The 16,750-nt window shown below is 45.0% G+C and overlaps 1 protein-coding gene across 2 annotated transcripts in view; it reads right to left on the bottom strand.

The window, feature by feature from the left end:
* The window catches only part of CDC123 (cell division cycle 123), a 99,900-nt gene that overhangs the window by 69,832 nt on the left and 13,318 nt on the right, over positions 1 to 16,750 (bottom strand). For both annotated transcript variants that reach the window (XM_040343395.1, XM_040343396.1), the window contains exons 4-6: positions 9,772 to 9,804; positions 9,570 to 9,665; positions 738 to 844 (exon numbers count right to left, since the gene is read on the bottom strand). In XM_040343395.1, coding sequence (XP_040199329.1) covers positions 738 to 844; positions 9,570 to 9,665; positions 9,772 to 9,804 — 236 coding nt within the window. The remainder of the gene's footprint in view (positions 1 to 737; positions 845 to 9,569; positions 9,666 to 9,771; positions 9,805 to 16,750) is intronic.

Below are 16,750 nucleotides of genomic sequence, written 5' to 3'. Positions count from 1 at the left end.
AAAGGTGAAAAAAATACAAAGGCTTACAACCCCGTTAGGCAGGAACCGACTACAGCTAAACAACTTATTGCTGTGCAGTCAGCATTACCTTCAGCACCTCCACCTTGCTGTTACATCACCAATGAGAATTTACTCCTCCTCTTAAGAGTTCATCCAGGTTTACTGTTGGAAGTCATAGTAGAAGCCTACTACTATCCTTTTAAAGAAACACATGGGTTTTTCAAAGCGCACTGCTTTAGACACTGTATAGTAACCAAACTGTAAATCCCAATGTATATGTGTATTTTGAATATGGAAGACGCAGTGCTGGGAAACTCCTTATATACCTAATCTGTAGTAAGGATTCATCAAGGTTTCAATGGTTATAGAGCGATGCCGTGTGACTAAAGATCTGTCAGAGTTCTACAGAAAAGAGAATAAACATCATGAATGCAGCAAGGATCCCTCTACTGGAGAACTTTAGCAACTGCCGTGATGGTTTATTTTTAAAAACATTGGCGGCACTCCCACTTAGCACATCTATTAAAAGACCGCAGCAGGTACATGTTACAACAAGGCATTAAATATGCTAGATTTTGCACAGCACATCAGCAGCTGCATCTGAAAGCATATGAGGAGAAATCATCTGTGACAGGAATGTTCAGCTCCACAAACAATACCGATGCAATGAAGTTATTAGCAAAAGGCCATACACTCCACTGGGCAGAAAATGTTCAATTAAAATCTTCACTACTCACGGTTGTGTGAAGTCATGCGTCACAAAATCAGAGCTCTTGAAAATCAGAAAGATGTCACTCAGGGTTTTACATTTCAGTGAGCTGTTGAGTGCGATCCAATAGGCATCCTGTGCAGACAGATAAAAAGAATAAGTAACATAACATAGTACAATGAAAGTGCTCAATTTACCTAGAGATGTCCTAAGGACCGACGACCGAGCCTCTTTCTGACATTTGTTGTTTACAAGTTAAAAAAAAAAAAATTTTGCTAGAAAATTACTTAGAACCCCCAAACATTATACATTTTTTTTTCAAACGCCCTGGAGAATAAAATGGCAGATGTGGCAATACTTTGTCACACCGTATTTGCGCAGCGGTCTTACAAGCGCACTTTTTTTTTTTGGAAAAAATACACTTTTTTTGATTCAAAAAATAAGACAACAGTAAAGTTAGACCAATTTTTTTTTTATACTGTGAAAGATGTTACGCTGAGTAAATTGATACCCAACATGTCATGCTTAAAAATTGCGCCCGCTCATGGAATGGCGACAAACTTTTACCCTTAAAAATCTCCATAGGTGACGTTTAAAAAAATTCTACAGGCTGCATGTTTTGAGGAGGAGGTCTAGAGCTAGAATTATTGCTCTCGCTCTACCGATCATGGCGATACCTTACATGTGTGGTTTGAACACCGTTTTTATATGTGGGCGCTGCTCACGTATGCGTTCACTTCTGCACGCAAGCTCGTCATGGAGGTGCCCCTCTCCTGCCGACGATAATGTTGATCTTGCGGCAAATCCGCCGCAGAGACCACCATTATCGGAAACTGGACCACACGCTGAAGAGATGGATACCTGGGTTATGGCAGATAGCTAGCTGCTGCCATAACAGAGATATCCCTCTTTAAAGTGCCGACTTATATATACAGTGGGCCCTTCCGGAAGTGGTTAAAGCAGTGGTCATCAACCCTGTCCTCAGGGCCCACTAACAGGCCAGATTTTATTTATTACCTTGGGGAGATACAGACAAGAATACTGCAATCACTGAGCAGCAAATGATATCACCTGTCATGTATTTCAGTTATCTTGCAAACCTGGCCTGTAAGGGCCATTTCACACGGTAATGATCCGCCTCTGTGTGTCCGTAAGCTCAGTGGGGATCCTCCGTAAAATCCCCGCTGAGCCATCGGCTGACAGGGCGGTCCCCGCACACTGTCTTTTCTCCGCTCTCCCCTATGGGGGGATCGGATGAACACGGACCGTGTGTCCGTGTTCATCCGATCTGCAGACGGAAGAAAAAATAGGATTTTCTTCCGTCCGCAAAATCGGAGCTTTGCGGAGGTGGAGGAATACAAGTGTCAGCGGATGTTCATCCGCTGACACCCGCAATCACATAGGGACCAATGTATGTCCCTTTTTCATCCGCAAACGGATGGATGAAAATGCGGACATACGGTTCACACATGTGAAAGGGGCCTAAGTGGGCCCTGAGGATAGGGTTGATGACCACTGCTTTAAAGGATTAAGGCACCTTGCATACATAGTAGGTGAGGTTGAAACAAGACACAAGTCCATTAAGCCCAACCTATGTGTGTTATTATATGTCAGTATTACCTTGTATATCCCTGTATGTTGTGGTCATTCAGGTGCTTATCGAATAGTTTCTTGAAACCATTGATGCTCCCCACCGAGACCACCGCCTGTGGAAGGGAATTCCACATCCTTCACACTCTTACCGTAAAGAACCCTCTACGCAGTTTAAGGATGAACCTCTTTTCTTCTAATTTTAATGAGAGGCCACGTGTCTTGTTAAACTCCCTTCTGCAAAAAAGTTTTATCCCTATTGTGGGGTCACCAGTATGGTATTTGTAAATTTAAATCGTACCCCCTCTCAAATGTTTCTTCTCCAGAGAGAATACATTCAGTGCTCACAACCTTTCCTCATAACTAATATCCTTTATTAGCTTTGTTGCCCTTCTTTGTACTCGCTCCATTTCCAGCACATCCTTCCTGAGGACTGGTGCCCAGAACTGGACAGCATACTCTAGATACGGCCTGACCAGAGTCGTGTAGAGCGGGAAAATTATTGTTTTATCCCTGGAGTTAAAGCGGTTGTAAATAAATAATAAAAAAAAATAACAAACATGTTATACTTACCTCCACTGTGCAGCTCTCGTCTTCTGGGGTCCCTCGGCCGCTGTCTCTGGTGCTCCCCGCAAGAACTCCACACATTCATGCGAGAGAACTCGCATGGTGTGGAGTCCTTGCGGGCGCGCTCCCCTGATACAGCGAGTGGCTATAGCCGCTCACTGTATCACTCGGCCCCCGCCCCCCGATGCGCCGTGTCATTGGATGTGATTGACAGCAGCGCCAGCCAATGGCTGCGCTGCTTTCAATCCATCCGCTCTAGCCAATCAACGGCCAGGCCTGAGCAGCGAATAGGATGTCGGAGCCGAGCGTGGGACTTTCGAGGGGCCAGGTAAGTATAACGGGGGGCCGGTATTGCCTGAAGTTTTTTCACCTTAATGCATCCTATGCAACCCTTTACCCTTTTACCTTTACAACCCCTTTAATCCTCTTTTTAATGCATGCCAATGTTCTGTTTGCTTTGTTAGCAGCAGCTTGGCATTGTATGCCATTGCTGAGCCTATTATCTACTAGGACCCCCAGGTCCTTTTCCATCCTAGATTCCCCCAGAGGTTCTCCCCCTAGTGTTTTGTTTGCATTCATATTTTTGCCACCCAAATGCATTATTTTGAATTTTTGTACATTAAACCTCATTTGCCATGTAATTGTCTACCCCATTAGTTTGTTTAGATCTTCCTGCAAGTTTTCCACATCCTGCAGAGAAGTTATTGCCCTGCTTAGCTTAGTATTGTCCGCAAAGACATAGATTCAACCGTTTACCCCCTCTCCAAGTCGTTTATGAACAAATTAAATAGGATTGGTCCCAGCACAGAACCTTGGGGGACCCCACTAGCCACCCTGACCATTCAGAGTATTCCCCATTAATCACCACCCTCTAAAAACGCACTTGTAGCCAGTTTTCAATCCATGTACTCACCTTATGGTCCATGCCAATAGACCTTATTTTGTGCAGTAAACGTTTACACACAGGTGTCAGAATATACTGACGTCTACTCAGTAACTTGTGACGCCCGTGTGCAAGGGGTCAAAAACTGTGTGTAAAGACCTGTGTAATGTTGAGTATAGGTGAGTAAAGATGTGCAAGCATGTACACGAGTATAGATGAATAAAATTAATCTTTATTGCCACTATTGTAATATACTGACTTATTCTTCCGTAAACATTAAACACGCAAGTAAATTACTGCACTCAAAATGTTCCATTTGTGATAACAGTAAAAAAAATACTCATGACCCATTCCTGAAGCGTACATAATTTATTACGCGTGTTTAGAACATTTGTGTAGCAGCAACTCTAGCCAAAAAATACTAATTATTTGAAGGACGCAATTAAAAAAACAAAATGGCCAACACCATTACGGAAGGTTTATGAAAGAATAAAATGTCTGTGTGATCCCCAGCAAATGGATCAGTTTCTTTTTTTGTTTACAAACTTTTATTGTAAAAGATAGAAAGCGGTACATGCAAATGGATACGTTTCAAGGGTAAGGAAGGGAGAATAAATTTGGCTGCCAATATCTCCAAGCAATAGTGTACACACAGCCTGAATATATGTCTACTTAGGGCTGATATTGTAAAAAGTCATATGGATTCACCTGATCATTCTCAATGATTCCAAGATGGATCTCTTTCACTGCCCAAGCCAAGGACTTTAGTATCATTTAGGGATGCACCAATACCGAGTATTTTCATGGGTACACGTACTCGTCAAAATGCTCCCGATATCGATACTTTGTGGTGCGATTTGTGTCAATACAAAATAAATGGGTGCAAATCGCACTGCCCAAAATGAATGCGGTTTCTGCCCAAATCGCTTGCAATTTCCTCCACTGTGTGTAAAAGGAAAAGCGCCATCTAGTGGGCAGTTAATTAAAAAAAATTAAAACTCACATTAACCACGTAAGGACCACCTAATGCAGATATACGTCGACAGAATGGCATGACTGGGCACAGGCACGTACAGATACATTGCCCTTTAAGAGCCCAGCCGTGGGGCGCACTCGCGACTCGGTCCGAAGCTCCGTGACCACGCCCGCGGGACCCGATCGCGGCTGGTGTCCCAAGATCAGTCACAGGAGCTGAAGAACGGGGAGAGGAGAGGGTAAACACACCTTCCCCGTTCTTCTCTGTGGCAGTGTCACTGATCGTCTGTTCCCTGTTATAGGGAACGACGATGAGTGACGTCACACATCCAGCCACACCCCCCTACAGTAAGAACCACTCCCTTAGGGCACACTTAACCCCTTATCGCCCCCTAGTGGTTAACCCCTTCACTGCTGTTGTCATTTTCACAGTAATCAATGCATTTTTATAGCACTTTTCGCTGTGAAAATGACAATGGTCCCAAAAATGTGTCAAAAGTGTCCGCCATAATGTCGCAGTCACGGAGAAAAAAAAAAAAAAACCGCTGATCGCCGCCATTAGTAGTAAAAAAAAAATATTAATAAAAATGCCATAAAAACTATCCCCTATTTTGTAAACGCTATAAATTTTGCGCAAACCAATCGATAAACGCTTATTGCGATTTTTTTTTACCAAAAATAAGTATCGGCCTAAACTGAGGAAAAAAACGTTTTTTTTTTATATATTTAATATAGCAAAAAGTAAAAAATATTGATTTTTTTTTCAAAATTGACGCCCTATTTTTGTTTATAGCGCAAAAAATAAAAACTGCAGAGGTGATCGATTACCACCAAAAGAAAGCTCTATTTGTGGGAAAAGAAGGAAGCCAATTTTGTTTGGAAGCCACGTCGCACGACAGTTAAAGCAACGCAGTGCCGAATCGCAAAAAGGGGCCTGGTCCTTAACCTGCATATTGGTCCGGGTCTTAAGTGGTCAAATTGGTTGTAAAGGCAGAATTATTATTTTTTATATCTTAATGTAGTCTATGCATTAAGATAACAATGCCTTGTGTATGCAGCAGCCCTCCTCAGCCCCCCTAAGCCCCATGTCGATCGAGCAATGTTGCACAAGAGACTTAACTGTCTGAGACTCTCCCTCCTCATAGGCCGAGACAGCAGCGAAGTGCTAATGGCTGCCGCTGCTGTCAAAGTCAGTGAGTCAATGAGGAGAGAGAGGGAGCGGGGCCAGGCCTTGGCTCCGTGTCCCAGTGGACACACAGAGCTGCGGCTTGGCTCGGGTGCCCCTATAGCAAGCCGCTTGCTGTGGGGGCACTCAACAGGAGGGAGGGGCCAGGAGCACAAAAAGGGGACCAGAGAAGAGGAGGATCAGGGCTGCTCTGTGCAAAACCATTACACAGAGCAGGTAAGTGTAACACGTTTGTTATTTTGAGACAAAATAAAAATGATTTTAGTACCACTTTAACCACTTCAATACCAGGCACTTACCCCCTTTCCTACCCAAGCCAATTTTCAGCTTTCAGTGCGGTCACTTTTTAAATAACAATTTCGTGATCATGCTACACTGTACCCAAACAAAATAATTTTTATAATTTTGTTTCCACAAATAGAGCTTTCTTTTGGTGGTATTTGATCACCTGCAGTTTTTATTTTTTGCTAAACAAATAAAAAAAAAAAAAGACAGAAAAAAAAAAAAAGTTTCTCTCTGTTTTCGTTATAAAAGTTCTCCTTCACTGATAAGCTGCACTGATAAGGTGGCACCGACGAGATGGCACCAATAAAATGACACTGATGATGGGCACTGAATGGCTGACGGGTACTTATGGGGGGGGAACTGCTTGGCACTGATAGATTGCACTGGTAAGCATCACTGATTGCACTGGCAGGCACCAGGCATTATTAATGGGCACTGATTGACAGCTGCCTAGTGGTCTAGGGTGGCATACCTGTTGGGGTTCTTTGTGGGCATCCCTGGTGGTCCCGGGCGGGCATCCGCGGGGGGCTGCGCTGATAAACAATCAGCACAGACCCCCCCCCCCCTCAGGAGAGCAGCCGATCGGCTCTACACGTGTCTGTCCACAAACGCGCGATTGCGGCTTATCCTGCTGGACATCATATGACGCCCAGTCAGGATAACTGAACCACTTCCCAGATGTTATTCTGCTAAAGGCCAGGCGGGAAGTGGTTAAGTACATATGTGGCCAAATGCAAATTCTGCATCTGTGTCCCGGTCCCGCTAATGATAGCAAATCAAGCCCTCTGGAGAAGGAGGGCAGCTTCTTCCAGCTCATCTCCCTCTAGAAAGCGTCTATACAGACGCTTATCAGGAGTCAGCCTGATGTGCAGATCTGCATCTAGTCAGACCAGGCAGTGACCTGCAGCTAAAATCTGTGCTGTATTGTAGCAGAGAGATTTGTTTATTGAAGAAACAGATTGCAACACCATTTTTCAGTTTCTAGAGCATGTCGCAAATCCTCTCCAACATATGAGCACTATGTTGTTTATTTGGTGCTTATAAAGTGAGAATCAAATTTGCAGCAAAAAAATGTCATAAAAACAAAAAGGGCGCAAATGTGTTTTTTTTTGGGGGTAAGAGTTTTGTCTCTGAAGGTTTCACTGCAGCTTTCGGTAGAACACAGAAACCGTGCCAGATCTTAACTGCTGTCAATGACCATGGAAAGGAGATCTTCAACATCATCTCAAAACAACAGCCAGGACTTTACAGTAACCTGAGAAACTCTCTGGAATTGATGCTCCAGTCAAGCATAAAGACCCATGTAAATATAAGCTTGAAGGCTTGAAGCCATCTATGATTTAAGTCAGCAGAGCATTGCAGAAATCTCTGCAACTACAACAGTGCATCTTCCGTGTAAACAGTAGTATGCGAATGGCGACTTACTGAATCAGATGTCTTCTATTTACTTATGTGTATCCCCTATGTGAACTGCTTGTGTACATGACAGGTGGGGTTGTCAGATCTTTCAGGCTGCACTTAGAAACACATTAATCAGTCCCCTTTGAACCAGACAGACAGACAAAAATGTCTCACCAGAACATTCGCTTAAAACTGATCTCCAGGTTTTAGTAAACTTTAGTTTGCTTGGACCACACTGGCCCAAGCAAACTATTTACATCACTAAGAGATACAACAGCTGTAAATGCTGTATAAACTGAATGCAACTGCATACACTCCACATCGCTGAAAAGTGGCAACCAGGCAAGGCTGAAATCTAGGCAGATTACACTTTGGCTTTAAAAGCACAGTCTATCCTTCTGGTCATGCTTCATGTTACTTACCTGAATTGCAGGAATATTCTCCCTGCACACACCCGTTTTGAATTTAGCATGGCTGTATATGGCTCTGCGTGTACCTCCATGTCATCCATTAACATGGGTTTATGAACGAAAAGACTACAAGTCTCAGTGGTGACATTTCCACACTTGTAGTCGACTGTGTCCTTCCTCCAGCCCCATACGTCTGTACAGACCCAGGGCTGGGGGGAGAACAGGCATGAGCCTGTGAATTGCACCTACAATGCGCTGATCGCAGTTGCAATGCTGACTCCAATGCACAAATTTAATAAATGCAGAGTTTTGAGATTTTATTAAATGTGGTTGCATTAATATATTTTACGTTCTGTTCCCCAGAAACATGACTACGTGGAAAATGACCTATACCTCTGGTTAAAAAGTTAATCTTTTTAATTAGACTTAACTTATTATTAAAGACACACAGCTACCTTGTCCATTGCTATGGAACAGTCTCTTTCAACCAGGGTACCCAGGCACCCTGGGGTGCTTTGAGGTTTCTTCAGGGGTGTCTTGGCAAAATGCCTAAAAATGTATCAAAAATTGTATACAAGCCAGCAGATGGATCAAGCCTACCTTTTAGTTACACAAAGCCATAGGTTTTCATTGTGCACCATTATGACTTTTTAGACACTTGCATCCTAACAACCAATGACGTCATCAGTTAATAAGGAGGATGACTATTGCCTCCACAGTATTCTTGTTTGACCCTCCTATGCCCTTCTCCCTCAACACTGGGGTGACAGTAGCTGACTGATGGAGAGAAATTGAGGGAGAAGAGAAACATTGGAATACTATAGTCAGTACCAGTGTGCAAAAGTGTATTTCCTTTGGAAGAAAAAATCACCTCTAACGTTGTCCTACGTGTGGATGTTGCTGTATTATGTAAAGCTATTAGCATAGTTTTTTGCATTTTAAAATGGGGTGCCTCGAGACTGTCCATAATTTTAAACGGTGCCCTGAGATGGTTTATAATTCTATAGGGTGCCTTGACTGAAAAAAAGGTTGAGAAACACTGCTCTATAAAGTTGCCCTCCACCCAACATTATGTTCAACTTGCCTGTGCACCTGTCCTCCCTTGCAGCTCCTTGGTACTATGCAGTCAGTAATGAGATTGGCTGTGTTGGACCCAGAGATGTAGTGACATCACTACCCTGATCAGGAAACGCTGCCTGGGCCTTGCAAATACCTGCTAGGCCTGAGCACTTAGAGGAGCAAGTTACGTCCTCCTCCTTACTTGGAAGTGCGGGGATCAACTACTGAGCAGCAAAGTATTGGGAAGGTGAACCAGCAACGATTATGAGGGACATGACACAATGTCACCTTCACTTCATGTGCAAGTTCAAAGTGTCCCTTTTAGGAGGCATGACAACAATACCTACTATTTTCTAGGCAATCTTTTCTGTCCACCTGATGGAAAGATTGGTTGTATGATAATTTCTAGTGCCCAGACAGCATAAGTATAAAATGGCTAATTCGCTGTAGATGTAAAGAGGGATGACAAATGTTTATGCGACGGTGAAAAGAGAAAATAATTACCCTTGGGGAGCTCCAGTTCAGTTTAGGAAAAACACTGCCTCCCAGAGAATTAATGGCTTCTTGCACTTTTATGGAAAACTCTGGAAATTCTGGAGCCTGTGTGAACACAAAGATACATTACTCCCGTAGTACTGGCCAATAGCACCACTACACTTTCATGCAATTTACAGTTGGTGGGATGGTTTCCACAAAGATATCTTACCGTCAGTGTTGTTGTATTTTCATCATCTGACCACTAGGGAGAAAGAAAAAAAAAAGAAGGTTTACTTCAGTATAAATATTGCAGACAACAGTAAAACTATATAAACATGTGAGAATCCAACTACCCTCTAATTATATGTTGTGCATTGTCTGTGGATCTTGCATTAACAGCATCATCAACAATTGTTACAAGTAACACCAGACGGTCAGATACAGTTACACTGAACAGACATTTAATCTGTTATAATTGCATTATACATTATTTAGTTCACATTATGTTCCATATTTAAGGAAGTAGTTAGCTAAATACTGCCTGCATCTAAACTGACCGCATAACACAACCTGATTCAATTTATTAAATGAAAAAACATGGTTGTCATGCCTCTAACAGCTGGGCAAGCTTAAATAAATAAAATGAAGACATGTGGATGGCCACTTGCACTCTCTAGCATATCATAGCTCAGCAGGTTTGCTACCATGATACAATAGGCAATTCAATTAATTTGTATTACTGTATGCAATCCAAAATGAATAAAAAAAAAAAAAAAGAAGAAGAAGAGGTAGTGGGCATAATCAGTTTCTGCAGGGAATTTATGTACTTACACTTCATTTTAAAACTATATTTGCTTAACGTGCACCTGACTATGGACATTAAAGTTTTATGGAAAATAAAGTTTCTAGCTACATGTACAGTTAAAGGGGTTGTAAAGGTTTTTGTTTTTCCTAAAGAGCTTCCTTTACCTTAGTGCAGTCCTCCTTCACTTACCTCATCCTTCCATTTTGCTTTTAAATGTCCTTATTTCTTCTGAGAAATCCTCACTTCCTGTTCTTCTGTCTGTAACTCCACACAGTAATGCAAGGCTTTCTCCCTGGTGTGGAGTGTCGTGCTCGCCCCCTCCCTTGGACTACGGGAGAGTCAGGACGCCCACTAACACACAGCTCCTTTCTCTATCTGCAACGTAGAGAGTGTCCTGACTCTCCTGTATTCCAGGGAAGAGGTCGAGCACGACACTCCACACCAGGGAGAAAGCCTTGCATTACTGTGTGGAATTACAGACAGAAGAACAGGAAGTGAGGATTTCTCAGAATAAATAAGGACATTTAAAAGCAAAATGGAAGGATGACGTAAGTGAAGGAGGACTGCACTGAGGTAAAGGAAGCTATTTAGGGAAAAAAAATTGTACCTTTACAACCCCTTTAAGTAATTCATTTGCAAGGATCCCCAAAATTACAACAGACTCTAAAGCTGGGTTTCAGTCTCTTGCATCTCACAAGTATCTGATGTTTTTTTTAATATATATTAGAAAAGCTGTTGAGATGTTGTATCTCTGGGAAGTAAAAGGGAAAATAAGTTGTCAAATCAATGCCTCTAATGTAAATTTTGAAGAGTAATTTCCCCACAATCCCTATAGCTACAAAGAGGAATAAGGGCTGGTCCCTTTTACCCGTCTACTGAATATGTTAATACTTTAATATGCAGTGGAAATGGTCACTTTAAGTTTCTCTTTAAAATTAAAGTTCAAGAAGATACTGTAGAAAATACCCCTTTTTAATCAAGTTATGATGGAGGAAAGAAAGGGCTGCTAGTCAAAAAAAAGGGATTTTTAATACAGCTTACCTGTAAAATCCTTTTCTTGGAGTACATCACGGGACACAGAGCGGCATATTCATTACTATGTGGGTTATATGGAGTACCTTCAGGTGATGGACACTGGCAATCTCAAACAGGAAGTGCCCCTCCCTATATAACCCCCTCCCATAGGAGGAGTACCTCAGTTTTGTAGCAAGCAGTATGCCTCCCAAAATGGTCCCCATAAGAGGGGTGGGAGCTCTGTGTCCCGTCGTGATGTACTCCAAGAAAAGGATTTTACAGGTAAGCTGTATTAAAAATCCCTTTTTCTTTCTCGTACATCACGGGACACAGAGCGGAATATTCATTACTATGTGGGATGTCCCAAAGCAATGCTTACAATGAGGGGAGGGAGAACATCTTCCCAAAACAAAAGGATTTAATTTAGAGATATACTCAAATCATAATAAATCCAACTTAGTTGAGAAAAATAATTTTTAAATTTAACTCAAAAGGGAGCCCCCGGAATCCGAGGGTCTCAAACTGCAGCCCGCAGCACTGCCTGCCCAAAGGCTGTATCAGTATTCCTTCTTACGTCCAACTGGTAGAATTTTGTAAACGTGTGGACAGAAGACCAGGTTGCCGCTTTGCAAACTTGAGCCATAGAGATCTGGTGGTGTGCTGCCCAGGAGGCGCCCATGGCCCTAGTAGAATGAGCCTTTAATGATAACGGAGGAGGCAACCCTTTCAAGCCGTAGGCCTGAGTGATTAACTGTTTAATCCATCTCGAGATGGTGGATTTTGCAGCTGCCTGCCCCTTCTTGGACCCATCCGGTAAAATGAACAACACATCTGTTTTCCGGATCTTCTCTGTAGCTTTAAGATAGGCCTTCATGGCCCTGACAATATCCAAGGTATGCAGCAACCCTTCCTTTTTGGAAGTAGGTTTAGGAAAGAAGGATGGTAATACCAAATCCTGGTTTAGATGAAAACTGGATATAACCTTTGGTAGGAAGGAAGGATGAGGGCGGAGAACGACCTTGTCCTTATGTAAAATAAGATATGGTTCCTTACAGGATAAGGCTGCCAGTTCCGATACTCTCCTGGCGGAAACCATGGCAACCAAAAATACTAACTTCCTTGTCAGTAAAACCAAAGGAATTTCAGCCAACGGCTCAAAAGGTTGTTTCTGTAAACTTGACAGAACAAGATTTAAATCCCACGGACAAAGCGGGGATTTAACTGGAGGATTAATACGTAAGACCCCTTGAATGAAGGTCTTAACCAGCGAGTGGGTGGCCAGCGGCCGCTGAAACCACACTGACAAAGCTGAAATCTGTCCCTTGATTGTGCTTAATGCCAGTCCTTTATCCACTCCTAGCTGGAGAAAACGTAATACTCTATCGATGGTAAATTTGCGAGAAAGCCATCGCTTGGACTCACACCAGCCTACATAGGCCTTCCAGACCCTGTAATAAATCACCCTAGAGACCGGTTTCCTGGCTCTGATTAGGGTAGAGATTACTTTCTGAGACAGACCCCTACCCCTGAGAATCAGGGATTCAGCTTCCAGGCCGTCAAATTTAGATGCCGTAAGGCAGGGTGGAGGATCGGACCTTGCGATAGCAGGTCTGGCCGTAGAGGAAGAGTCCAAGGGTCTCCCACTACCATCTTCAGGATTAGTGAATACCATGCCCTTCTGGGCCATGCTGGAGCTACCAGGATGACTGGTATGTGCTCCACCCTGATCCTGTGCAGCAGGCGGGGTAGTAACTGGAGCGGGGGAAATGCATAAAGAAGTTTGAACTGATGCCAAGGGCAAACTAACGCATCAGTTCCGCAGGCTCTGGGATCCCTTGTGCGGGACATGAACCTGTCTAGCTTCTTGTTTAGTCTCGATGCCATGATATTCACGTCCGGCACTCCCCACTTCTGGCAGAGTGTCTGAAAGACCTGTGGATGCAGAGACCACTCCCCCGGCAATAGAGTCTGGCGACTTAAGAAGTCCGTCTGTAGGTTGTCCACTCCGGGAATGAATATAGCCGATATGCAGGGCACATGGGCTTCTGCCCACAAGAAAATCAAGCTCACTTCTTTCTGAGCGGCTTGACTCTTGGTTCCCCCTTGGTGATTTATGTATGCCACCGCCGTGGCATTGTCCGATTGTATTCTCACCGGGAACCCCTGCAGTTTGGACGTCCAAGCCCTGAGGGCTAGTCGGGCAGCTCTGAGCTCCAAGATATTGATGGGCAACTGCTTCTCTGCCGCTGCCCAAGTGCCCTGGCGAGTGCAACCATCCAAAATTGCTCCCCAGCCGATCAGGCTGGCGTCTGTGGTTACTATCTTCCAGGTCACAGGACTGAACGTCTTTCCCTTCAGGAGATTCTGAGGGTTTAACCACCAAGATAGACTTTGCCGGACTCTTGGTGAGAGTGGCAAAGGAATCTCCAAGGCCTGAGGCCTCTTGCTCCATGCTGACAGGATGGCTGCCTGCAGGATGCGAGTGTGGCTCTGAGCATACGGTACCGCCTCGAAGGTGGCCACCATCTTGCCTAGTAGCCGCATACATAGGCGAACAGTTGGCTTTCTCTTGCTCAGAACTATTTGTATTAGCTCTTTGATGGCCTTGACCTTTAATAGAGGTAGGAACACCTTCTGTTGTTCTGTATCCAATCTCATGCCGAGATATTCCAGCTGCCTTGTGGGCCGAAATGCTGATTTGTCTCGATTTAGGACCCAGCCGAACCTCTCGAGGTACTGAACCGTGAGGGCGACTGCTCGTTCCAGGCCAGGAAACGAGTGGTCTACGACCAAGAGGTCGTCCAGGTAAGCTAGGACCGTGACCCCTTGGGTCCTTAGATTGGCTAGGATTGGGGCTAGGACCTTCGTGAATACCCGGGGGGCCGTAGCCAACCCGAAGGGGAGCGCCACAAATTGGAAATAACGCTGAGCCACCGAGAAGCGTAGAAATACCTGATGTGGCTGAAAAATTGGCACATGAAGGTAAGCATCCTTTATGTCTATGGACGCCATGAAGTCGTCCTTCTGGAGCACGGCGACAGCTGACCGAATAGTTTCCATCCGGAATGAGCGGACCTTTAGGTACGCATTTACTCCCTTTAAGTCCAAAATTGGCCTGACATCGCCGTTGGGCTTTGGGATGATAAACAGGTTGGAGTAGAACCCCAAGCCCTGTTCCTGGACTGGTACTTCTACTATCACCTTCTGGCACAGCAGATGATTCAATGCCGCCACCAACGCGGCTCCCTTCACCGGGTCGCCTGGTACTCTTGACTCCTGGTAATGAGGAGGAGGGAATTCTGAAAATTCTAGTTTGTAGCCCGTGGCCACGGAAGACCGTACCCAGCAGTCGGGAATGCTGGCCTCCCAAACTTCTGCAAAGAGACGTAGCCTTCCCCCCACCATCGTGGGTGGGGGCGTCCCTTCATAAGGCCGACTTGGGGGCTGGCTTCGCAGGCTTGCGGTACCACTGCTTCTTGCCCCCAGTGGCTTGGCCTTGTGGCTTATTGTTAAAGCCTGATCTTGCAGGAGGCCGTCGATACTGTCTGGTATTAGAGGGCCCCTGTCCCGGGGAGGGCTGGCGCTTAAACGCGGGCCCTCGGGCTTTCTTCTTGACTGGCAAGAGAGTGCTTTTGCCGCTTGATATAGTCTGAATATATCTATCCAGATCTTCTCCGAAGAGTCGTTCTCCATGGAAGGGAAACCCTACCAGGAGCTTTTTGCATGGGGGCTCCGCCTCCCAACTCTTCAACCATAAGAGCCTTCTCATATGGATTAGAAATAAGGATAAACGTGATGCCTGCTGGATGGAGTCCTTGATAGCATCCACCGTAAAGCGTATAGCCCTCGGTATATCCGAAAATTCCTCTGCCTGCCGGGCAGGGATAAGTTTAAGCATTTGCTTAGTCTTATCTGATAATGCTTGGGTAATTCCAATAGCAGCCACAGCGGGCTGAACTATCGCCCCCTGCTGAAGTAAAGGAGGCTTTCAGTAATGTTTCCAAGCGTTTATCAACCGGATCCTTAAACACCTGTACGTTTTCCACCGGACAAGTTAAAGATTTGTTCACATAGGAGATGGCTGCGTCCACCGCCGGGGGCGCCCATCTTTTGGAGAATTTCTCCTCCATAGGATATAAAACAGAGAATTTTTTAGGTGGTAAAAAGACTATCTGGCTTAATCCAATCCTGAAACATGACCTCCTCGAGTAGAGGATGGATCGGGAAAACTGCGTTGCTTTGAGGCGTTCTTAAAGAGCCTAAAGCTGAAACCGCCGATACTTGAGGTTCTGGTATGGGTAACTTAAATGCCTCATGGACCATGTCCGTTAAGGCCTGAACCCACAAACTTTCCCCTTGGGAGGCTGAACCAGACCCCTCAGTATCCAGATCCTCGATCTCTGAACCACCCTGGTCCAAAGCGTCAAGTCTATCCAATTCCCCTAGGGAAAGGATTTCTGTGTCTGAGGGTTCTTGCTCGGGTGACGGGGACCTAGTCCGCTTTCTACCCGATATAGCTTTAGCTATCCTTTTTGCCATTCTTTTCTCTAGTTCACCTAAAGAAACAGCAAGAACTCTCTCAGTGACAAAGCCGGGGTTGGACTGACCTGGATCAGCCCCAGCACCAGATCCCCCAGGTCCCATCAAGGCGTGCCCTGATATGTCCTGTGGGGAGAGCAGCGGCATAGCCGTGTCTGAGCCCTCGGACTTTGCGGGGGAATCCCCACCCTTTGTACCCTCTGACCCAGAAGGCATGGTACAATACCGAGGTACACCTGCTATCACCCAGCCACAGACGTAGCTAAGGGGATCTGTCGGTTTGGGAGCGATAGAGACTAACGCCCAAACTGAGAAGGGAGATCAGCAGTTCTTTCCCTTCTTCTCTTTTTCTTTTTTTTTTTTTTTTTTGAAGAGGAAAATAAACCACTCTGTCTCCCACTAAGTATTGCCAATAGCCATCTGCTGAAAAAAGGAAAAGAAAACCTATCTGTAGGTTTGACAGTCCTTAGAAAAAACTGCAATTCTTCCTTTCGCCACCGGGTGTCCTCCGCGTGCTCCGCTCTGTGTCCTCCTCTCCTCTAGCTCAGGATGACACTGAGCTCTTGGCAGCTAATGGAAGGACCTCCCCTTCCTTTATTTGTGATTCGCCGCCCACCGGGACGCACCCCCACCACGGAAACGGCGCGAAAATCGTTTATATCTCGGGCACGCGCGCGCGCGCCCGTCGGCGGGGGCCATCACACATGGAGGAGGACGGAGCAGCGCAGGCACCCAGGCAGGTAAGCCCTTTAGGTAGGTCACAGACCTCCTTTTAGCATGGGAAAAAGACTCCCCTCTTACAGAGATCCCACACCTAGCGCCAGCAGCCCAGCTAAACAACACTTACCAG

This window comes from Rana temporaria, chromosome 3 (assembly GCF_905171775.1).
Source record: "Rana temporaria chromosome 3, aRanTem1.1, whole genome shotgun sequence".
Lineage (NCBI taxonomy): Eukaryota > Metazoa > Chordata > Amphibia > Anura > Ranidae > Rana > Rana temporaria.
The sequence above is the reverse complement of the archived record's forward strand: the minus strand, read 5'-3'. Positions and strand labels throughout refer to the sequence as shown.